This window comes from Hippocampus bargibanti, linkage group LG22 (assembly GCF_051943395.1).
Source record: "Hippocampus bargibanti isolate YZ-2025 linkage group LG22, ASM5194339v1, whole genome shotgun sequence".
Classification (NCBI taxonomy): Eukaryota; Metazoa; Chordata; class Actinopteri; order Syngnathiformes; family Syngnathidae; genus Hippocampus; species Hippocampus bargibanti.
The window spans coordinates 3,325,002-3,344,167 of record NC_142755.1 but is presented as its reverse complement, the minus strand read 5'-3'; the positions used below and the strand labels follow the sequence as shown (position 1 = coordinate 3,344,167).

The 19,166-nt window shown below is 41.0% G+C and overlaps 1 protein-coding gene across 1 annotated transcript in view; it reads right to left on the bottom strand.

The window, feature by feature from the left end:
* The window catches only part of LOC148881643 (voltage-dependent calcium channel subunit alpha-2/delta-1-like), a 42,732-nt gene that overhangs the window by 5,185 nt on the left and 18,381 nt on the right, over window positions 1–19,166 (bottom strand). The window contains exons 12-37 of the mRNA XM_088988727.1: window positions 18,882–18,986; window positions 18,730–18,808; window positions 18,609–18,658; window positions 18,405–18,494; window positions 17,098–17,160; window positions 15,537–15,620; window positions 14,641–14,715; window positions 14,473–14,544; window positions 14,318–14,389; window positions 14,184–14,245; window positions 13,328–13,404; window positions 9,916–9,976; window positions 9,710–9,816; window positions 7,436–7,520; window positions 7,302–7,364; window positions 6,069–6,181; window positions 5,924–5,995; window positions 5,522–5,589; window positions 5,416–5,454; window positions 5,257–5,328; window positions 3,902–4,054; window positions 2,220–2,272; window positions 1,038–1,093; window positions 808–934; window positions 266–378; window positions 107–189 (exon numbers count right to left, since the gene is read on the bottom strand). Of these exons, the coding sequence (XP_088844853.1) occupies window positions 107–189; window positions 266–378; window positions 808–934; window positions 1,038–1,093; window positions 2,220–2,272; window positions 3,902–4,054; window positions 5,257–5,328; window positions 5,416–5,454; window positions 5,522–5,589; window positions 5,924–5,995; window positions 6,069–6,181; window positions 7,302–7,364; window positions 7,436–7,520; window positions 9,710–9,816; window positions 9,916–9,976; window positions 13,328–13,404; window positions 14,184–14,245; window positions 14,318–14,389; window positions 14,473–14,544; window positions 14,641–14,715; window positions 15,537–15,620; window positions 17,098–17,160; window positions 18,405–18,494; window positions 18,609–18,658; window positions 18,730–18,808; window positions 18,882–18,986 (2,094 nt within the window). The remainder of the gene's footprint in view (window positions 1–106; window positions 190–265; window positions 379–807; window positions 935–1,037; window positions 1,094–2,219; window positions 2,273–3,901; window positions 4,055–5,256; window positions 5,329–5,415; window positions 5,455–5,521; window positions 5,590–5,923; window positions 5,996–6,068; window positions 6,182–7,301; window positions 7,365–7,435; window positions 7,521–9,709; window positions 9,817–9,915; window positions 9,977–13,327; window positions 13,405–14,183; window positions 14,246–14,317; window positions 14,390–14,472; window positions 14,545–14,640; window positions 14,716–15,536; window positions 15,621–17,097; window positions 17,161–18,404; window positions 18,495–18,608; window positions 18,659–18,729; window positions 18,809–18,881; window positions 18,987–19,166) is intronic.

The following is a 19,166-nucleotide window of genomic DNA, read 5'->3' as shown; positions in this document are numbered from 1 at the left end:
CAAACAAAGCTGGAAGGCGTTTCGGGGATGCATTGCAAATATCAAACTTCAAACAAGTCAAGCTATTTGTTTGGAAAAGCAACATCCGAGTGCCGATAAGACTTACGTTTTCATTCTTATCGAAGCATACGGCAGGTCCTTTCCTGTAGCGTGGATTCTGAGCTATCTCGCATGGATCAGGTCCGTTTGCTTAAAAGAACCAAGTCAGGAAGTTCAACCAAACACAAAGATTCACACAAGTTATTGAAAATAGACGAATGGATACACTGCTGTTCATCCTGCACGAGCGCTTTGGTGTCGCAGGACGAGCAGGTGAGTTTGGCGTCGGCGATGATGAAAACCAGATTGGTGTTAGGGAGTTTCTCAGCGTGGTACAATCTGAAAAGTCAACGGCGTACAAGATGAATCATGAGGGCAAAAAAAAAAAAATCGCTACATTGAAATCAGGAATACAAATTGTAATGAATCATACAGTCATGAGTAAAAGATGTTTTTTTAAGGGTCCCGAAAAGTACAAAAACTCAAAATTCCCATGTCAGGGGTACACAACTAAATTTCTCAGCTTTTTTTTATGGCGCTCGTTAAGCAGGGAACGTGTGCGGCTAATGCGCAGGAATGCTACGCCGCACGCAGGGCAGGCACTCCATTAGACGGCGCGAGGGGGCCTTAAAATGGCGCACGGGGGGGATGACGTGCCAGGACGGTGGTCCGCTCACAAGTGACTTGACTTCACCTTCAAGGCATGTGAGGCTATTTTTTGTTTTTACAAGCCTCGTTGGGGTCCGTCGAAGGTGGAATTTTTCTTACCTGGAGCAATTTCCGCAGTCGACCGTTCCTTTGAAGGAAAGGTCGCCCGTCTCGAAGTAGTACTGCGTTTGTTCTGTGATGCACACCTCTTGATGCACGATGTCGGATTGGTCTTCCTCCATGTCGGCTGGGGGATCATTTTTTATGTATTTTTTTATTCAGGTATTAGTTTTGATTGACAGTCGGATAGATATGATATGATTTCAAGGCGGGCTCGGGAAGAAATTCACCTGCGTGGAGGAAATTGGGGAATGTGAAGCTGATCAGCAACTGGTGCAGGATTGACCTGAGAGTGGAAAAAGTTGTGGTATTATGATGGGAATGTTTATGCAAAAAGTATTTTGGTTCCAAAAATGTATAACATACTTTGACCAACCATCTTGATTAGAGACGATTAAAATTCAAAAATATGTTGCCTTAAACTCATTCGCTGCCAAAGCACTGGTCAGACCTCTGTCAATGTTTTTTTCGCTTCCACAAGTGGGTAGCATTTGCTTTTTGTCCATGTTAGCACTTTGTTCCAGCTTCAGCTGTAGTTACAGCGCTATCTAAATCAACATGTATGTATTGTATTGTATTTTGTACATATGCCCCTATTTCAAGCTCAGATAACTCCAAACCCATATAACTTAGGAATTAACTCTTTTTTCCGGTTGAAAGAAGAGAGTCTAAGTATTCTAAGGCTGTATTGAATGTTTATACATTCCTATTTCTATTCCCTCTCGTTCCCTCAGATCCTCTTCCTCCCTCCACCTCTGCGTGCCCCCCAGCCTGTCTCAGCACGATGGAGGACGGAGCTTTCAGCTGCTCTGCCCCCAAACTCTGGAACTCACCTTCAAATCCCATCTCAAAACCCACCTATCTAAAATTGCATTTTCTGTTTAGCCCTATCTCTCGTTTCTATTTATAATTTTGTATTTTATTGATTGTATTCAATTTAGAATTTTATTTTATTTATTATTATATCTATGCTTGTCTGTGACTGTAAAGTGTCCTTGAGAGCTTTGAAAGGCACTTGAAATAAAATTTATTATTATTATGATGATGATGATGATGATGATGATGATGATGATGATGATGATGATTATTATGATTATGATGATTATTATTATTATTATTATTAAAACCTGCAATTTCAGTGGAAATGACAAAAGCCAGATCTGGCAGTGGAGTGGACACATTTTTGCACATTTTCTGTAATTATTATTATAATTATTATTCTGATGATTCTGAGGATGATGATGATGATGATGATGATTATTATTATTAGTAAAACTTGCAATTTAAGTGAAAATGACAAAAGCCCTGGCACTGGAGTGGACACATTTTTGCACATTGTCTGGCAGTGAATGAGTTAATATTTGTAAAATTAAAAAATAATAATAATAATCGGCATAAAAAAAGGGACTCACCAGGCTGCAGTCGTGGCCCACCAGCCTACGTTCAAAATATCCGCAACGGACGGCTAGCGGCGGGGGAGCAGAAAAGGCAGCAGTGAAAGTTCATACATTAAAGAAACAGATAAGAAAAACCAACAACATGAGGTTTGAATCAAAGGCCTGTTAGCCATGTTGTTTGGATTACAGCTAGCATGCAAAGGACCTCGTTGCGGCCAATCAGTCACGTAGCTTTCAGACATGTCGAGTCACACAGCGAGGGAAATGTGGCTTTGATCACACGTACGATACGTCAATGCTCCGATGCATTCGCGGGGCGTGGTGGGAATTTTGAAGACGATTGTAGTGTAGTCATTGAACTTAGTTTGGGGGTTTCAATAAAGTTTTTTACTCAGTAAAACACAATGGAATATATTTTTTCTGTTAAAAAAAGACAGAAAATTAGATTAAAGTTGTAATTTTATTTGTAATTTAATTGTAATTATTTCAACTTTTTATGTACATTTTATGACATAGTTGATAGGTTATGGAAAAAAGTCATTTATTTCATAGTTGTGCTTTAATGAAAAAAAACGACTTCCACATTTTTTCTGTTATGAAATTTGTAAAATTAGTTTTTTTTTACCTTTCAAATTAAAACAAATTTTAAATAAAATTAGGACAATTTTTCATTAAAAAAAATAAAAAATAAAAAATGGTTTCCTTTTTTTTAAAACCAAAACGTTGCAGAAGACAAATACTTCATTGAAAGTTATGTTCTGGAAAAACGTGATTTCTGATCTAATTGTGCTTTAATTTTAAAAATATGACTCCCATATATATTGTTTTGTGAAATTTGTAAAACATATTTTTTACTTTAAAATTACAATAAATTAGAAATGTTTTCCTTTAAAAGAATTCAAGAAAAAAAAAATATTTTATAAGACAAATATTTCAACTTAAAAAAATATTTCATGACAATAAAGTTGTTAGGTTATGGAAAAGGGTCATTTATGATCTAGTTGTGCTTTAATTTTGAAAAGAAAAACGATTCTGTTAGGAAATTTGTAAAATTAGATTTTTTTTTCCTTTAATATGAAAAAAATATGTGAATCCCCCCCCCCAAAAAAAAAAAAAAATCAAGAAATTTTTGATATAAAATAATCATATTACAAGAATAAATCAGAGATATTATGGGGGGGGGGGGGGAGTTCATCATTCGTAGACGTCATTAAAGCGCTGACAACAAATCAGAAATATTTGGACGACATTCAGGGATGGATATTTTTGCTGTGATGTCAAATCCATCTGAACACTCCCCTAATTTGTGTTTTCTTCGACATGAGCACATTACCAAGAGGGAATTGGAAGAATTCCCAAATCGAGGGTTTTTGGGAATGAAAAAAAAAAATCTATATATCAAGGTGATGAAAAACAGCGCTTGCCGCTTGGCGTGTCGGCCGAGTATGAGAGACCACCTAATCCTGTTAGCGATACGGCAACTCCCACCCCGACGCTTTCGCCGGACCTCTGCTTCCCTTCTCATCTGCGCTGTGACGATTTATAGCTCCCCGGCGTATTCGCGTGCGTGCATGTGTGTGTGTTTTAGCATTTGTTGCTATGACGAGGTAGCACAAAGGGGGAAAATCAGCGCACGTATCGCAACGCGTTGACAAACGCGTGCGAGTACTGAAAGGGTTTAGTTTATGTGGACTCACCACGTAAACGGATCGCAGGCCCGCCGCCGCTTTGGTCTCCTTGACGGGATCGCAAAGCGATTGGTAGTCGTAGGATTTCTTGGAGGTGAAGAGCGAAGAGTTGACCAGGGTGACCATTAGGATGGGGTCGATCATTCCGAAAAAGCGTCCGATCTGAACGAGCAATGCAATGGAAATGATTAAAAAAAATAATAATACAATGTAATAAAAATGGTTAGCATATTTTCCGGTGTACAAGGTGTATCCAATTTCCCCCTGTTGAAGAAGTAGTGCGTAATCCAAGCAATCACATTTCTTGTCCCACGTAAATCCGCTTCAATTTCAAGCCGTGACAGAAATTGTCTCACATTCCCTGTCCCAGGTAAATCCGCTTAAATTCCAAGCTGTGACAGTTCCACATAGCGCCTGTAGCACCTTATAGTGTGGTGTGCCTTATATTTGGAAAATGTTTATATATTTATATACTGTATTTAGAAACATGTTTTCATTCATTGAAAGTGCGCCTTATATATGGAAAAAGTGAAAATACACCTATCATTGGGGGTGTGCCTTATACACCGGAAAATACGGTAAATGTGCAATGTGATACGAATTGAACTGTAGGAGTAAAATAATGCAACATTGAACAAAAATGATTGCTGTTCATAGTGTTACCTGAAAAGCACAACGGACTTTGGTATAATCAACGTTAACGTAACCCCCTAAAAGTATTTGCCGAAATTGGTCTCAGGTCGTCGCGCACGTGTGCGACACTTCCAATGAATGAACAGTTGCCGCCCTGTTGGCCCACAGACTCCCCGAGGACTACCCGGGCGCATATAAAGAAGCGGGACAAAAGTACACTAGACGTCCCCGAGAGATATACGACAGAGGGGCACATACGAGGCCTCCGCTTTTAGTGCTGCTGCCAAACTTCAGAGGGCGCCTGATTTATCCAGCGCACGCCCGGCGCTGATTAGCCAGCACATGAAAAAACATTTAGGCAAACCGCAGTGGAGGAGGGGGGGCGGTTCAACTTTTACCTTTTTTTCTAAAGAAAAATCAATTGGAGCCGAGTTTGCTTTTGAATGTCAACAAATTAGGCAAGTTGAGCTTTCGTTTGTTTATTTTTTAGTCTTTTTTTACCTCATTAGCCTATAGTCTGGTGCGCCTTATATATGGGAAAAAAATACACCATTCAATGAAGGTGCGGCTTATACTCCGGTGCACCTTATACACACGAAAATATGCTAAATGTCTTGCTCAGATCAGCATTTTATGATCAATGCGGCCTGACTTTGAGTCCAACTCTACACCATACGTGATCGGGATTTGTAGAAATGCAATTTTTGGGACACTTTACAGCAATGGCGTACCTGACCGACGTATTCGTCCCGATTGGACATGACCAAGAAGCCCCCGTCGTCCAGAATGACGCAGTCCACGTACTGCAATTAGATAGAACGCAAAACCTGAAACCAAGACGATTACAAACAAATAATAAGAAAATAAAAATAAGTGAAATAAAATGTCACCATATCATTCCGTTGGCAGCCGCAGATCTCATCCGTGCACTGCGGCAAAATAAAAATGATACGTTAGACTCCATTTTTCTGTCTGTACGATGTCGATATAACTCACGTTGCTCCTTAGCGTGGTGTTGATGAAGCCCGTCATCCAAACGCTAACGTCCAACTTGACACCAACGACTGGGAATTTAAAAAAATAATACTAAAAACAAACACCCAGACACCCTCCATCAACTCGGACCTTGCCGTTAACTTTACACCCTGAACCGAGGAGACGTTAACGCAGAAAAACTTGGCGGCGGATCACAGAAGGAACGGACAGGTTGATGTGTGGTTTGTGTGCTCGCGTCGTCACGGCGAGTAGACAAAGTGCGTGACGGGCGTCTGTGTCATGCGGCAGGTGACAAGTCGGCTTTAAAAGACGCGTTTTTTTATGTGTGAGCGCATTGACGACATCACCTGACATGACACACTGCATTTTTATTTTAATGTTTTGTTTCTAGTGTGTTCTTACCCGCCGGTTTGAGGAGCTTATTGTCGATCTTGAGGTTGAGAGCTCTGCTCACGAGGACCGAGTCGTCGCTCGCTAACAAGGGGACACACAAAAAAATACATGAATAAAAAGGGTTGACAGTATTTGGTTTAACGCGTGTACTCACTGTTGTCTTTGAGGTACGCCGTTGGCGTAAAGATGTACAGATCGTTGTCCAAACTTCGCTTGTAGAAACTCGACTCATACGTCTCCGCCTCTTCCTTCCAATTCAGGCCCGCGCTGCAGCGTAGAGAATGAAGTCCGTCATTGACGGTGCAAATTAATCGGTTATCGGGTTGCCAATTCACTGCCAGATGTGTAAAAAATTTGTCCACTCCAGGTTTTTGTCATTGTAACTCAAATTCCAGGACCCATAAAATATTGAGTTTTAGGACTAAATAAAACATTCAATACATCATAAAAAAATCAGACTCTCTTCTTTCATCAGAAAAAAAGTTAATTCCGAATTTATATGGCTCTGGAGTTATATGAGCTTGAAATAGGGGCAACAGTACAAAATACAATACATACATATATATTTACAGTAGATAGCGCTTTAACAACAGCTGAATATTAAATTTTAGGACCACATACACATTCAGTTCAGCGTTAGAAACCTTAGACTCTCTTCTTTAATCAGAAATTATATGGGTCTGGAGTTATATGAGCTTAAAATGGGGGCGGCTTTACACAATACAATATATATTGATTTATATAGCGCTTTAACAACAGCTGAAGCTGGAACAAAGCGCTAACATGGAAAAAAAATGGTAAATGCTGGCCCCTTGTGAAAAAGAAAAAAAAAACATCGTCAAAGGTCTGGGCCAGCTTTTTATTGGCACCCATGCAAGAAAAAAAACACAACCCGGATTAATTCGGGTATGACGCTCTTCGTCATATTTTCAATTCCCGAATAAATTTGTGAATGGCAGTGAATGAGTTAAACCCCATTATATATTTTTTCGACACCTTTCTCTTTGGGCATCCCTCAGGGATACGTTCTAGAGCCACTGCGGTTTTCATGGTTGACCAATGCAAATATGGTATAAAAATAAGCATTTTTGCAGATCGGGCTCCCTCAATGTGTTGAGTCACCCATGGGGATACGCATTGGAAGAAACAAGTCAAGGTTGTGCGAGTGGAAAATAGGCAGTCACAGCAGGGATCCGCATCCTATCGGATTACGGAAAAGTTAGGAGATAAGCGATGTAAGGGCCAGCGGACCGAGATATGATGATTCCATCACTTGGATGACGGACATACGATGGTTAAATGTTGGGAAATGTTATTATGATGTGTATGTTGCATTTCCTGGTGTTCATCTGTAAAAGGTTTTACCCCTGAATCACACTTCTACAACCTTTTTGGGTAGACTCGGGTAATCCCTCCATCGGTGGCAACAAATCTGGCAGTGACTCCGGGCCTGCAAAACACAAATTCCGTAGCGATGATATGACAGCATGATTTTTTAAAATTTATTTTATTTTCACTCACTGCGACTTATTCTCCTTCCAAATCTTGATGAGATCTGAAGTGACGCCAGCATCCAGGAGTAATCGGTTCACCAGTTCCACGTTACCTAAAGAGCAAAAACAGCATCAACCACATCTGCACGAGCCATTTGCAAGCCTGTCTGCTGACAGATCAAAAAATTTGTCAAACGTAATGTATTTGATTGTCAATCTTCGTGGAGGATGGCGGGAGGAAAAATTGTCGTTTTTTGGGAACCTAATGGCCCGGAACGTAGCGGCTAGCGGCTATCTGGGAGAAATGTGTTAAATAAATGCATGGCTGTATATCGATAGCCAACATGGAATGAAATAGGATGTGTGTAAAAAAATGAGATGGAAAAGTAATAAAATAACACCGGGAAAGAAAAATAAACGTGATTATATATGATATGAAATGGGATCGGGAAAAAGCTGGGAATCGTTTTTTTTTAATATTTACACAGCGACTTTCATTGAAAAGACCTCTTATTAACCAATGAGTGAATGAATGGAACAAACCAAAAAAACAGTGATAGGGGTTTACATTTTCTCGACATAAAAAATGTGAAATGTTAAACATGGACAAATATAGAAAGCGAGCAGTCATCATTTAACAAAACCGTCACACGAAAGAGGCGAAACATTTCGGCTGCCAAGCTGCGGGCGGCTGCTCGCTGTAACAAATTATTTGCCGAGACCTCCGACAAGACCACATGACAAACACAACAGGCGATAAAAACCGTTTTTTTTTCTCCCCCCCTCTATAAGTGGCTTTGAAGCCTTCGCTTCAGTCCATAAACATTGGAGTCTTACTGATTCCCCCTTCTTATACCCCCCATACGCACACACTTCATGCGAGCCTTATACACACATCAGAGAACAGCTGCTCTAACACTTTATTCCGAGGCCCTCCGCCACCTCTTCGCCTGCGGTGGTTTTCATTACGGCTCCTTTAGTGAAGGCAGTCCAGGAATTCCTCATGTCCTCTTGACTTTTTCGCCACTGCGGAGGCTTAAGAAGGCAAAGCCACCCCCCCACGCCGTTTACCCACAAGTACCCCCCTGTTAAAGTCGCAGCTAATAACGGCGAAAGTAATCACTTAATGGAGTGAGAGGTTTTATTGGCGGGCATGTTTGAGCCGCGACAATGCCGACAAACAAGGCGACGCGGACGCGAGCGGTCATTAATGCCTTGGTCAGATGTCCCAGCTAGCCCTCCTGATTTGAGTTTTACGGCCAGGGGCTCGTGCTCTCACCCTGACGCGTCCTGCGCTTTGTCACCAAACACACGGTAATTGGAGCGCGTCGGGCGGTCGGATCGGTGGAGTTTGCGCGCTGGGTCTTACATCTAAGCCGACGTGCTTCACACATGTGCGCTCAGGCGTGTGATGGGCAGACCTTTTGGAGTTTGCGCTTGGAAATGGGCAACATGAGGGGAGGCGGTGGTGGTGGTTAGACTTCACAAAAAGCTTTGCCTGGTCATGCACAGCCAACCGTAGAGCCAGACCACTGGAATATGAGGCACTGTTTTTGATTGAGAGTAATGTCGGTGCCATTTGATTGTCATAGTTGGATCGTTCCGGGGCGATTTAGTTTTTTTTTGCACCTGTAATAGGCAGAATTTTCACCGCTCCACTTTGTTCAGCAGAAAGGTCCTATGCATATGTGGAACTGTCGCAGCTTGGAATTGAAGCGGATTTAAGTGGGGTTACAGAACATGTGAGACAGTCTCTTTTTGTCAACGGATGCTGCAGCTTCGTGTTAGCTTTCAACATTTAGCTTGTAGCAGACGTGCAAATTCCACCATGACGTCCCTGATCCACTGGTGAGAAGGACGCTTTGATCCTCTCCTCTTTCATTAAGAACTGCTTCATACGACAAAGAGGGTGCAGAAAGTGCTTAAAATTGAATGACTGTCTTTTGTGTTGTCACATTATTTATGTAGTTTTTTTTCTGACTTCAAGATGGCTCCACAACAGTGGCTGCCTTTACAGCAGCTCATGTATTTTGTTTGTCTACTTTTTCAATCCCTTTCCTCTTAATTTCATCACAGTGCTGCTGTGAAATGCAAATTTCTCCACTGCGAGACTAATAAAAGCTAATCCAATCCAATCCCACAAGCAGGTTTGTACCAACTGTGTGTGTCCCAATACTTTTGAAACAGTGCATGCTGGGAACGGAGCAGATTCAGCACATGTTGCGCTTATTATACTGAGGCCACCTGGGACGCGACGTAATTGATGGCGCACGTCTGCCCGCAGCCAAGTGTCCAAACTCACACATCGGGTTGTTGGGCGTCTTGGTGTCGATGTAGTTGTTGAACTCCATGAGGAACTCCGTGTTGCTTTTGTCCTTATCGGGCGGTTTCAGGTCCTTGCAGTACACCCTGCGGAACACCGGGGAAGGTAATTAACGAGACGGAAACCCGAGACGGGGGTGAAATAAATGTCGTGTCAATTAAAAAATGAAACACTCTCAATCTTACCTTGGCGCGATGAACGTGTAGCCGTATTCGTCAAACTTGTCTGCCAGCAGGCTTTCAGAAACTGGTGAAAGGTGGGAAATATTACAAAAATGGCCACATGGTTGGAACAAGTGAAGCTTTTTTTGTTGGGGATATTACATGTGAATGCTAAAGAGCCGATGCGCATGAATTCAACTAGTCTCTCTTAACTCATTCACTGCCAGACGATGTGCCAAAATGTGTCCACTCCAGTGCCAGGGTTTTTGTCATTGTCACTCAAATTGACAAACCCACAGAATATTGAGTTTTAGGACTATATAAACATTCAATACAGTGTTAGAAACATTAGACTCTCTTCTTTCATCATAAAAAATAGTTAATTCCTAAGTTATATGGGTCTGGGGTTATATGAGCTTGAAAAGGGGGGTATATACATATTGAGTTATATAGCACTTTAACAAGCTGGAACAAAGCGCTAACATGGACAAAAGGCAAATGCTGCCCCCTTGTGCAAAGGAAAAAACAATGCCAGAGGTCTAACCAGAGCTTTATCTGCACATAAATTCGGGAATGGCAGCAAATGAGTTGATTTGAGTATTTTGGGGACATCGATGTTCCCCAGATGTGTTGAATATTCCAAATTTGGACTAATTTGAAATGTTATTGTCAAAATTTGAGAAATATCAAATCCGTTGAGAAATATGGGACATCAAGCGTGGCTCGTCATCATTCACAGAATATTGAAAGGACAGAAATAGACGTTTTCAAAATAAGCCGAACGAAATCAATCAATGAAAATACTGTACTTGCCATCTTTCCCTGCAGTGGAAGGAGAAGAGAGGTGAGGAGAACCGATAGGGAACAGAAACGAAAACAAAAAGGTTGAAACCACAGCAATATTTTATTCAAAGAACCAGTCCCGAATAGAAATATTGAAAAGAAAAATGAGGGTATGGAGTTCTTTAAGCATTTCGTGGCGAACGGGCGTGCTAGTATTATTATCCACGACGCGGAATTGACCGCATGTTTAAGTTCTCATGACGACAGCCAATCTTTTGTCCTCAACTGGTTATCGCCGAGTAATTGCTGCCATATGCTTCTTTTTTTGTTCATTTTTCCCACGAACGTCCCACTTGCTAAAACGTCGGCACGACGGATTGAAGACGAGTGACGACTGAATACGTTTGGGATTTCCACGCCTGCCGCCGACGTGGATTGAAGGCAGGAGGTCGATTATGTTGCGGGTGAGCGGATTTATTTGCCCTTCCGATGCACAGTGCAGGATGGAGTCCGTTGCAAGCATGATGAATTAAGCATTATGTTATTGATTAACATTTAAAAAAAAATGCTTTAGATTAACTGTTTGCTTTAGATAAACCATGCATTTAATGGCAAGTCCATTTTTGTGAAGCAGGAGACTTCTCTCACTTTACGGTTTCATCTATGCTTTTATGTGATGTGTAATGTAGATTATAAGTATTGAAATTTGGGTGAAAGTGCCTCAAAACAATATGTTATAGAAACGAGGAGAGATTCTCAGGATTTAACCATGAAATGGAGCAGTGGGCTCATGCTCGCTATGCTTTTCCGCTCTGCATTTTTTTTGTTTACCATTTTGGACATTTTGTCTTGAAATTTAGGCTACAATAATTTAAATTATCCTGAATCAAACTTTTGGTGTATTTCTGTCCCCGAATAGACATTCAAACAAATGTGCAGTTCCCTCCTGGCGCTTCAAGCGCTAAAACCACATCAAAGGGGCGAATGGAACAGGTGGCATGAAAGGGGAGTGGGGGTGTTTTAAGACACGCTCAGTCTCTTTGCGGGCATGCGAAGCCAGCCTCTACTACACACTGTCATTATTAATCACCGTAAAATGTAGTTCAATTAAAATAATAAAAAATAAAATAACAGGATGGAGATTAGGAGAATACTTGCCCAGAAATGCTGCAGGCATCCCCGACATACCACGGGGTTCAGCAGATGAAAAGCAGGTCAGGAAAGGCGGAGGAAAGGAGAGTGGGGAGAGGGAGAATATACAACAGGGTTACACAATATTTTATTCAAAGTGAATAAGAATATTGGAGACAAGTGAAAAAAAAAAACATATACTGAAAAGTACAACAGTGTATAAGTTCCCCAAAATGTAGGGGTGAATGAAAATGTGAATAAAGACCGCCCCCAAAAAATTTACAGACGCTCCCCAACTTACAAACAAGTTACATTCCAAACGGTTGTTCGTAAGGTGATTTTGTTCGTAAGTTGCTTCACTGCTATATTTTGTATGGAATGTATGTTTAAGGCTTATATAAGTATGTTTAAGATTTGTATAAGTACGTTTAAGGCTTGTATAAGTAACCTGTATTGGTTTGTACAGAAAAACAAAAAACATATAAAATACATGCTCTATAAAGATATGTACAACTGGAGAGAATACTACATATACTACTACAAAAATGTTTGTATGTACCGTTGTTCGTAACTTGAATGTTCGCAACTTGAATGTATTCAGGTCTAGCGATTTTCCCTAACAGAATGTTTGTAACTTGAATGTTCATAAGTAGGGGAGTGTCTGTAATGTGCTCGTTTTAAAGTAACACAGCACTGTAATATTGCATTGTGAATTAAAAATAAGCAGTAATGAAATCATTAAAATGTCGTTCTGCGCAGAGGATAAAGAATGTATGTCCCAAAGTATTATGTTTGTAATAATTATGGGTTGTATTTAGTTTATCAGTCAGCGGTAAATGTTCGGAAGAACCGTTCAAGAAGCCGTTGAATGTATAGCATTCTTTTTTTTTTCCTCCCCTCCCATACATTCCTGCACTGACGCCGAAGGTGCTCGTGAGCAGATTTAGACAAAGCAAATAAGTGATGAAAGCGGAGGAGATGGAATGCTCCCGCGCTGAAGCGGATTATCAATGCCGAGCGCGGCTTGAAAGCCTTTTCGCCGGTTGATTTTGGCAACAATCCCACGGAAATTCTAGGGAAAATCCAATGCGATAAAAAAAGCAAGCTTACACTCCAAAATAATAAAAAAAAGATAGGGTGTGGAAGTATAACCACTTAAACCCTTCTGTTTTGGCTTCTTGATGTTCTTAGTAGTTGCAACGGGAACAATTTTGAGAAGAAAAAAAAAAATCCCACACTAACGTGTAACACAATTTTCATGGCGTGCATGAAAACAGAGACGCTTGCTTGCAACTTTGAACCCACACCGCAAGTTAGCCGAGAACCAAACAAGAGATGACATATATACAAGTGCGCGTGGACGTGATGGATAGCGACCGTAGCGACTCCGCCGCCTTACATGGCGAGGCGTTTCAACGTCGGCGTTTTTTTTTCCGTCGTTAACACGACGCCCGCCGGGCGCATTGGAAGCGCTTCGCGGGGCCCTGAAGTGTGTTCACCAGAGGAAAATAAAGAGACTTACATTTTGCTTGGGTGATAGTATCGCCGATGGTGGCCTTGATGTAATATGAGCTGTAGTCGGGTAGCACCAACGCTAGACTGACACACACACAACAATACTTGATGTTAAAAATACTTCATTTAAAGGACAACCGACACCATTTTTTTTTGTTCCCTAACTGACATCAGAAAAACGTTTGATCGCATCTAAAATACCCAAAACACGCAGGCTGATATTTTTTAGCAAATGAAAAACACCAATAAAAATGACTTAAAGTGTCCAAAAACTACTTCAAATTGAAGCCGGAAGTGGCCAGTTTCAGAAGGTCCCGCCCCCTTGTTCGTGACGTCACGCCAAGACGTCTTGCCTTGCTCGAGAATCAAAACACTGGTTTCAGATTCGGATAAGATGCTTTCTTGTTACTCGTCCAGTTATCAATATGATTCAAATCGTTCTGAAGAGGAAAGCATACATGTTTGCAATCGATTAAAGAATTTATTCCATGCCATTTTGAGGAATCTGGGGGCAGGAAATGTAGCACCAAAAAAGAGGGAGAAAATGGCGACAAAAATGCCTGTGGAAACGGGCTGATTAATTCCTTACACGGAGCTTTGTCGCCCTCTTCTGCCTCTTTTTTCGTGCTACACGAAGTTTTCAGACCAGCCAAGTACAGCCCAATGCATTGACGTGATGGAAGGACTGCTACAATGTGTCCTTTTTTCAGTCAGGGGCGTTCCTTCAGTGACGTAGGCTGAGGACTCGTCACCAACTCAAAAACAAGACTTCCGGAATATTCTGCGTAAGTCTTAAAACGTAAAATATAGCTATATGCGGTGGAATCTTTTTGTCTTACGTACGTGTTCAATTATGTTGTTACCTGTAGTCTGTGCCCTTCACCGGCGCAAAGGTGTAAGTCCTCCGGCCCATGTCAATGTAGCGCTATATAAGCAAAGCAGTGTTAAGGGGGACCTCGCAGGGTGCCGTCATGCAATTCATCAGCAAGAAAATGACCTCATCTTTTGATTTGACCAGAGCAGATATGGGGTAGGTTCCCGTGAGGCCATCAATCATCTTCTGCCTGATCTGGAAATGTAAATATGATATGGAAAATGTGCATTTAAAAAAAAAATCTCCAAGAATGACTGATGCATAATGTGATACGATACCTCCACTTTGATATCGTTCTCCAGCTCGGCGTCCAGAAAGTCTAATGTCACAGGCTCTTGGAACTCCTCCGTCTGTGCAAATAAAAAACACCAAGTCAACTGAGTTATTTATTTTTAAACTGATCTGTGTCTGAATTAAAAATATTCAAACCACAGAAGAAGTCGTACTGGAGGCTGGAGGTTGGGGTGAAGCAGCACGTAGCCATTGGGGTCGATGGCAAAGTAGTAGCCGTTTGGTCCAAACTAAACAAAAAATACAATATTTTTATAATAATAATAATACATTTCATTCTTAAGCGCCTTTCAAAACTCTCAAGGAAACTTTACAGTCACTGGATTTTTTTTTCCTGCGGGTGAGCAGCGGCAGCCACACGCGCCAGCGTTCACTCAACCCGGAAGTAACATAAAGTTTAAAAAACAAAAATCAATAACAAATAATATGACAACACAAAGACACAGAGTCATTCATTCTTCAACACTTTCTGTACCCTCTTTGTGACATGAAGCAGTTCTAGATGAAATAGGAGAGGATCAAAATGTCATTTTCACCAGTGGATGATAATTCAATCAAAGTTACAAGACACTTCAAGGCCGCGAAAAACCCTACTGGACCCTCCACACCCTGCCCACCACATTTTCCAGCTACTCCCCTCAGGCAGGCGTTACTGATCCACGCACATCAAATTTAAACAGTTTCTACCCCCGAGCGATTAACTCTCTAAAAAGTAATATGAAAAGGAAAATCCTCAACTCACTTCAATTTAATTACGAAGAAACTTTCAATCTACACACTTTAACCAAATTTCTACAAACTTTTGTCTAAAAGTAGCTCTTTAACTTATTTCATTATAACCAAGTGGGAAACTAAGCAATGTGTTTGTCAAGATAAAACTCCTCAATTCACTTCAACACCATTGCTTGGCACCTCCCCGCCAAAAAATAACTGTGGCATATTTGTTTGAGAACAGCCATTTTGATTTGTTGAACTATTTTGTTTGTTGTTATTGCAGTGATGCTTTTATTATTTAGTGTGAACTGTCAGCCATTTTTTTGGACTGTCTTACAGTAAAGCGCGGCGTGAGCCTCTTGATGTCCTCCAGGGAGACGTCGATGGCCATGACGCCCAAGATGAGCTGATTCTGAGATTTCTGTGCAAAAAAAAGAACATTGAAAAGATAAAATAAACAAGTCAAAGCCACAATGCATTGCCGGAAGGGGGGCTAATTACAACGCTCCTCTCCAAGTCCCCCCCCCCCACCTTTCGAGGAAATGAGCTGCAATTGAAATCTGGAAAGTTTCATTCCCAAAAGCCTAACACGCCGCCATGAGTCAGCGCAGAGGTATTTCCAGCCGAGCGGCGGCGGAAAGTAACCCGGCGCGTAAACTCATCCTGACCCACTTTAGTCGCGTCGTCATTTGTCTCTCGCCGAGCCGCCGGTTTTGATCCCCCCCCCACTTTTTTCGTATTGGGCTGCTGACCTTGAGAGCGAGTGAAGGCGCGGGGGAGACGTGAGGAAACGTGAAGGACGAGTTAAAAACATCCCCCCGGAGTCCCAGTATCGCATGGACTGGATGTAATGAAAATGACACTCATCCACGTGTGAACGCTTGACGGATGCTGAATGTATTTCTACAAAAATAGCCTGAGTCAACTCATGTCGCATCTCAGCATTTCCTTTTCAATAATGTTCCTGTTGGAAATTTAGCTAGCTCGTCTCTCGCCCTGTAAAGAATATGAATGTTATATGCATTTTAAACCCTCAAAATAACCAAATAAAAATACACTAAAATGCATGATGCATTTTTGCTACTCCAAAATTCATCCTCTCCACCACAGGTGTCAAAGTCAAGGCCCCGGGGGCCAAATCTGGCCCGCCACACCATTTTTTTTTCGGCCCGCGAAAGCAAATCAAACTTGTGAAATTCCATGCTTGCTAAAATCCTAACCAAAATGTCATATTTTTGGATGTAAACCACAACAACAATCATATTTCTTGACTTCAGATTTGAAAACTAGCTATTTGTTAATTCGTTGTGCGCTCTATATGTAATATATGGAGGAGATTAAACATTGTAATGGCTTCCCCAAATTGATAACGGCCCTTGAGAGGAAACCATAACTACAATGTGGCCCGCGGCAAAAAATAACTTTGACACCCCTGCTCTACACCCTCCACACCCTGCCCACCACCTTCATGCGCACCCAATCGGATTCAAACCGGAGTCATGCGCACCCAATCCAGCAGACATTTAAAGAGCTTCTTCCCCGTCGCCATTGACTCTATAAACAGTCACCAAAATCTATCTATCTATCTATCTATCTATCTATCTATCTATCTATCTATCTATCTATCTATCTATCTATCTATCTATCTATCTATCTATCTATCTATCTATCTATCTATCTATCTATCTATCTATCTATCTATCTATCTATCTATCTAGTATTTAAAGGCACTATTAAATGAAATGTATTATTAGTATTATAAAATATAATTGTATAGTGCCTCTTCGCAATTTTTCAGGGATGATACTAGTGCAGCCTGTTCTACCTTGTGTGTTCTAGAGTACATGGCCAAAAGAACGTTTGTCTCTTAGCATTGCGACAAAAAGTATACCGCTTACTTTGGATCCCGTGTTGGTCTTGTTGAAAACAGGTAGGGTTCCCGTGATGACGAGTCCCAGCTCCTGTTGGACATGTGACAAGTTACACAACACAAATACACACACACGAAAAAAAAATGGTTCTCTGCATGTCAAGTGTGAAAAAATGGAGCTGCTTATCACGGTAACAAAGCCCAGAGACATTTTGTGTCAATGTCTTATCAGTCTAAAGGGATGAAGCGTCCATTTTGGCTCGGCGCGCTCTTATCAGCGCCGTCGCTTTCACCGCGTCAAACGCCGCCGCTAGCGGATTGCGGCGGCGTGAAAAATGTTTTGAATGAGGCGAAACAAAAAGTTCATCCATCAATCGGGTTGCGTGGTCGATTAGTGGCGGGTTGATTGTGAGTGGAGCCTGATAACAAAACAGCAAATATTTGCACTTTTTTTAATAAATAGACATTTTTGTTTTTCCCCTTTTCCAAAATGGTGCCGCCCCGCGCAATCCCCGCATCTGTCTTCTGTCTATGCACGGCAGCTATCGTTTAATGGACGATTTCATGCATTTAGGGCCAATTCATAAGACAAATGTAAGGAAAATTAGATAAAACTATAGTGAGTTGCGCAAACATCCATCACTCTTTTATAGCAGTGCCAGCACAAAAATAAATAAAGATTACCACTAAAATAAAATGCGAAATGTTGAAAGTTAATTCAAGATGATACAAAAATGTCATTGATTGAAATCTAAATACAGTGACACCTCGGTTTTCGACCATAATCCGTTTCAGAAACCTGTTCGAAAACCGATTTGTTCAAAAACCAAAACAGCACTTTCCATTAAAATCAATGTAAAAAATCTTAATCCGTTCAAAGTCTAGAAAACAACTTTTTATCTATTTCATCGCATAAACCGGATAAAAACATGTGTAAAATTCTATAAAAACAAACTTATTTTCACCAATTTTTAACATTAACATCTGTACATAAAAATCTCTTGCGTGTTGGCACCTATCCCAGCCCTGCATTTTCAGCATTTTCGCAAAAATAAACCAACAACATTAATGTGTCGGTCACAATGAGACAATGACGAAGACGTGACATCTAAGCAAGTGACGTATAAGGAAGCACAGGGTAGTCGAGTGATGAATTCAGATGCACTCAGTTTGGTTAAGAACCAAATTTCGGTTGTATACCGGGGCATCAAAAATATGACATTTTTGGTTGAAAACCGAATGGGAAGAGAACCGAGACGTTCGAAAACCGAGGTTTGACTGTAATTACAAATATTCCTATTTCATATTATTGAGCATCTTAGTTGAAGATGTTACCAGTGCATCTTGATACACGTTGGTCCACTGGACCTGCTTGGCTTTGCGGTCCGCTTTGACCATGGGCCTTCCCAAAACATCCAGATACTCCTACAAAATAAATCCATACACAAATAAATCTATAAATATCATTTTTAATATTACATGCAATGTATCCTAATGGCCACAAAGGGGCTCTATTTGCAAGCCTGTGTCTTTCTTTACCTGAGTGTTTAACCGGATGGCACCAATGGATGGAATTTCGTAGTAGTAACCTGGGAAATATTGAGCGTACAGTAATTGTGTAAAATAATTGTGGGTCAAAATTCACATGGTGGCATGATACCTTTGTTCGTGCACGCCATCCACTGAATGGGCCCTTTGTCGTAATTGTGTTGACCCACTGAGAATGTGAAGATGCGCACCTGTGTGGTGTGAATTAGTGATTTAGAGCAATTAAAATATATATTTTTAAAGTGGATTTTTACGCTAACTCACGGCTTGTTTGGGGTTGTACGTCTTGAAAATCTCCTCGGCGCGTTCCTCGCCTCCATCGGTGAAAAGCATGATGATTTTGTTGCAGTTTGCACGGGAGACATTCATCTGCAGGAAAAGGGACAAAATATATGTGAGTACGCGTTTTGGCCACAAGAGGCAGACAAACACCAGCAAATGCATTTCGTGGGGAATAATAATAATGTCATAATAAAGTAATTTTTAAAGATTTTGTGTCTAACTCCATCATGCTACGTTTATTAAACATTTTTAAATTATTACAAAAAT